The sequence below is a fragment of the Myotis davidii genome, unplaced genomic scaffold (assembly GCF_000327345.1).
Source record: "Myotis davidii unplaced genomic scaffold, ASM32734v1 scaffold473, whole genome shotgun sequence".
NCBI classification, from domain to species: domain Eukaryota; kingdom Metazoa; phylum Chordata; class Mammalia; order Chiroptera; family Vespertilionidae; genus Myotis; species Myotis davidii.
Genome location: NW_006284843.1, coordinates 3,765,121 through 3,770,021, shown reverse-complemented (window position 1 = coordinate 3,770,021; position 4,901 = coordinate 3,765,121). Strand labels below are relative to the sequence as shown.

Sequence of the window (4,901 nt, the reverse complement as noted above, 5' to 3'; positions counted from 1 at the left end):
TGATGCTAAGCGAAATCAGCCAGAGAAAGACAAGTATCACATGATCTCACTCATATGTGGAATCTAATGAACAAAATAAACTGGTGGACAAAATAGATCCAGAGACACGGAAGCAGGGAACAGAGTGCGAAATCTCAGAGGGAAGGTGGGGGTCAAGGGTCAGGGGTTGGGTGGGAAGAGATGAACTAGGGGACTTGAATGCATATATAAGTTCATATATAACCCATGAACACAGATAACAGTGTGGTGAAGGCCTGGGGGTGGGTGGGTATGGGGGTCAATGGGGAAAAAGGGGGGCATTTGTAATACTTTTAACAATAAAGATACATTAAAAAAAACACCATTCTTTTGGTTCATTTTTCCTGGAAAACACTGACTAAGATACCTCCCTATGATTCCTAGCTTTCATATTCATGCCCTTGTCTAATCCTCTTCCCTTGAGTTTAGGTTGACCTAGTAACTGAACCCAGTAATTCGTTATTTCTAACAGAATATGGCAAAAGTGATTTCGGTGGTTTTTTTTTTTTTCCACAGGAGTCAGACTATGAAGATTTGTGGCCAACTATTTTCTTTAACTACCAGACATTTATTATTTGGGAAAATAAACCCAATATATCTAAGTTCAATGAACTTGGATAGGGTTTTCTTAGGAGCAGCTTTTAACTTTAACTTTCCTGATATGAGTAGAGTCACTTGGAATGAATTAATTAAATAATAATAAATAAAGCACTTTCCAAAGCAAAAAAAAAAAAAAAGCTTGCTAGTTTCTTCAGTAGTTTATTATGCAGTATTTTATGAAATTAATGTTTGGCATCTAAAAAATAGGTGATTGATTTCTAAAATACTAGTATTCAAGATTTATTCTTTAATTTATATAACCCATTACCTACCCAGGGCCTCAATGCTGAACATCTCAATAAAATAATAGAAAATAATAAACTACTGTGTTAAAAATAATGTAAAAATCTATTTTCAATCCAAGGATAATAAAGAATAGATTTATTTTTCAGGAACTTAAAAATATTGGTCATTTCAAAAGTTTATAAAAACTATACACTAAATCCACTCCTATAGATTAGGTAATGAGGTAATAGTAAATACTAAAAAGCCATTACTCACCTTTCTCTCCCGCTGGTATAACAGTGTCAACAGACATCATAAGGTACATGCCAGCAATTAAGGGCTGTCTGCAGAAAACAGTAATATTTATTTCATCTATTTGAAAAGTCAAAACTATTGCCTTGGAAAAATAATGTACACTGCAATCTATTGGTCTACAGAATATCATTCATGTGAAAATTAAAACAAGATAATATTTTAAAAAGGTAGAACTTTTCTGAAAAATAACATATTTTTTTGGCAAATAGCTTAATATACATATTTATGGCATGGTGAATGTGGAGGGCAGCATTTAAATGGCTCCTGTGATGGCTCATTGTGTCAACGTGGCTAGGTTTAGTGACCAGTTGTTTGGTCAAATACTAGTTTGGATGTTGCTGTGAAGGTACTTCTAGATATGTTAATATTTAAATCATTGACGACGAGTAAAGCAGATTACTGTCCACAATGTGGGTAGGTCTCTTAAGAGAAGAGATTGAGGTCCCATGAAAAGAAGGATTTCTACCTCCTCCGGACAGCCTTTGAACCCAAGGTGGCAAAACTGATTCTTGCCAGAATTTCCAGCCTGCCAGACAGCCTTTCAGATTTCAGACTTGCCAGTTCCCAAAATTGTGTGAACTAAGTTCCTTAAAGTACATCAATCTCAATCTCTCTCATGTGTATGTAAAGAACTTGTAAGCATATATGCATAACCCATCGACACAGATAACAGTGTGGTGAAGGCCTGGGGGTGGGTGGGTATGGGGGTCAATGGGGAAAAAGGGGGGCATTTGTAATACTTTTAACAATAAAGATACATTAAAAAAAACACCATTCTTTTGGTTCATTTTTCCTGGAAAACACTGACTAAGATACCTCCCTATGATTCCTAGCTTTCATTCATGCCCTTCTAACAGAATATGGCAAAAGTGGCTGGGGTGGTTTTTTTTTTTTTCCACAGGAGTCAGACTATGAAGATTTGTGGCCAACTATTTTCTTTACCTACCAGACATTTGTTATTTAGTAACTTATGAGATTAGGCTATAAAAAACACTCTGCCTGCCACCTTGCTTTCTCCCTTGCTGGCTGTGATGGAAGCCAGCTGCCATGTTGTGAGTTGCCCTGTTTAGAGTCAACATCGCAAGGAAATGAGGGAGTCCTCTAGCCAACAGCCAGAGAAGAACTGAATCCTTTAACAGCCCAGTGAGTGATTTTGGAAGTGGCTCCCCCCTGTCCAGCCCCCAGATGAGTGATATACCAACCAAGAGTGAGACCACCAGCCACAATTAAGATGTGCCCAGATTCCTGACCCACAGGAAACAATAAGTAATTGTTGGTTTAAGCCACTAAATTGAGGGTAATTTGTTAGACAACAGATAACAAACACAGTGGATTTCCCCCTTTCATGTTCTCAAAGATCTCAAAAGCTGTCACTCAGCTAAGACAACTGGAAGTACTTACGGCAGGCGTGTGAGATGTAAGGACACACCAGAACAGTCCTTGTGATTATCTGAAACACACATAAAAAATACACATCTTAAATATGAAAACATGCAAAACAAATTTCAAAATAAAACATTTAAAAAGATTATAACTCAATACTAACAAAAACTACGTTTCATTTGTATGGTGCTTTACAATTTGCAGAGTATTTTCATATTCATGAATTCATTCAAACTATCATTTCAAGCATGTTGTGATTTTTTCTTGGCTTATCAAACTGACCAGTTATCTGCTCACCTGCAGACATACTAGATACTAGTAAGCTCACAGAAGGAAGCTGTTGCTACTCTCTGTGTTGAAATATCCAGAAAAGTTGTTCTACGGGACTCTAATCAGCTACTTTTTCTTCTTTAAAAAAATAGAAACCACTTGAATCTCCTTGTTCGGTTCCTAAGACTTGATCAGCCCCATATTCTAAACAGAAACCTACTTATTCTTATTACATCCTAACTTCAGGGGAAAGCTCCAAATATCTCTTTATCTTTGCCAAGGACATTTCAGAAACCTCTTACAAATCCTCCCTCTTCTATCTTCCATCGCCTTCCCCAAGTAGAAATTAGGTAAAAATTTAAGTCATTCATCCAAGTCCTTATCTGTGATGAACTTGCTGATGTCTCACCAGAGACCATGAATAGTAACTCATACTTATTCATTCTATTTCTGTCCATGCTAAATTCCTTCTACTTTGCATTTCATTCTAAGAAATTATAAAACTTTATATCTCAATGTTGAGAGTTAGTTTTAATAAAAGTAACTATTGCATTGTGTACATGTGTAAAATTGACAGGTTTATGCTAGAAACGAAGAAGTGAAAAGTGCATATAAATAACACCAGATGGAGTAGTTTCTTTAAGGTAATTTTTTTTTCTTTAGCTGTAATTCTCATGAGAAAAACAAAGGTAGCTTCATAAAGAAATATATAACAGTTAATCAGACATGCATTTTGATTTATCATAGACAAAGTTTAGAAAGTATAACAAACCATATTTAATACTTTGCTAATAAAATACAAAGGAAATTTCTCTCTACAGCAGATTATTAAGCTTGATCTTAATAAAGATGGTTCAGAAATAAACTTATGACAAACATTTTATATCTAACACCTGTTTTTTGTTGTTGTCTTTAACATTTTACAAAGGAATATCTATACAAGCTAAAACAATTTTAGTAGGGTGCTATTTTCGAAATAATTTCAGGGGTGAATTTTAAAGAGATGGGAAAAATAATAGTAGCAATAAAAATAACAACCACTGTTTCATCTCATTTTTGCCTATGTTTTTAAATATAGCAAGAATAAATGAGTACTGTTTTTTAATTTATTAAAAGAAACATTTTATTTTTGAGAACAGATTTCCTAAATGTACTGCATGAGGTTTAGTAAATTTGCCAAGTTTGTGCTACTTTCAAAATGACTTCACCCAGAATTATTTAAGTATTTCCACTGATCAAATGAGAATGGTGGAAAATATACCATTCATTCATATTAAATGAATTCTAAACTCTAGAGCCTCACCTAATTAGCTTAGTAGATTTCAGGGCAAACATTTCTCATGTGTTAAAAAACATCATACCTATCTTAAAAGGTTACTTTGAGAGATAGCAGTCATCCATTCAAATAATACTTATTGAACAATAATGATATTCAAGCACTGTCTTATACACTGTGGATACAGTGAAAATCAATATATTCAAGTTTCCTGCCCTCATGGTATTATCCTCTAACAGGAGTGAAGAAATGGGGAAATGGAGCAGGAATAGGAAAAAACAAAACCCATATATATATACCAGATAATGTCACACAGTCAACTCAACAAGCTAAGAGATAGTGGGGTAGCCGTTCTATCTACTGTGGTCCAAGAAGGATGGAGTGGCCATGAGGCTGGCGATTATCCAGCAACACAGAGCATGTTAAAAGTCTGTTTTATTCTCTGACGGTGAAGAAACCATTGGAAGATTTTAAGCAGTGGAGTGACGAACCCTGTAAGGTGTTCACCTAGCACAGTACCTGGCACTTGCTAATTCCTGGATGTTGGGTTTGTAATTTTTTATTTTAATTAACAATACCAGGAGAGAGTTTGTTCCTCATCCAATGTTCATCCAAGCAGAAGGGTAAAAGTGCAAGGAGAACTGTCACTTGGTTTTACACTACATCTTTGCATTGAATGAATCAAGTGAATCACATTTTGATAACCAACTTGGCTGATATTTTGTACCATGACTTAAAAAAATTAAATGGAAAAAATTAATAAGTAAATTAACATATTTCAAGAACTGTTAAAGAAGTTTATCATTGAAGTTGA

At 34.9% G+C, this 4,901-nt stretch overlaps 1 protein-coding gene across 1 annotated transcript in view; it reads right to left on the bottom strand.

The window, feature by feature from the left end:
• The window catches only part of PAM (peptidylglycine alpha-amidating monooxygenase), a 174,575-nt gene that overhangs the window by 67,155 nt on the left and 102,519 nt on the right, over nt 1–4,901 (bottom strand). Inside the window, exons 10-11 of the mRNA XM_015558149.1 lie at nt 2,560–2,608; nt 1,120–1,187 (exon numbers count right to left, since the gene is read on the bottom strand). Coding sequence (XP_015413635.1) covers nt 1,120–1,187; nt 2,560–2,608 — 117 coding nt within the window. The remainder of the gene's footprint in view (nt 1–1,119; nt 1,188–2,559; nt 2,609–4,901) is intronic.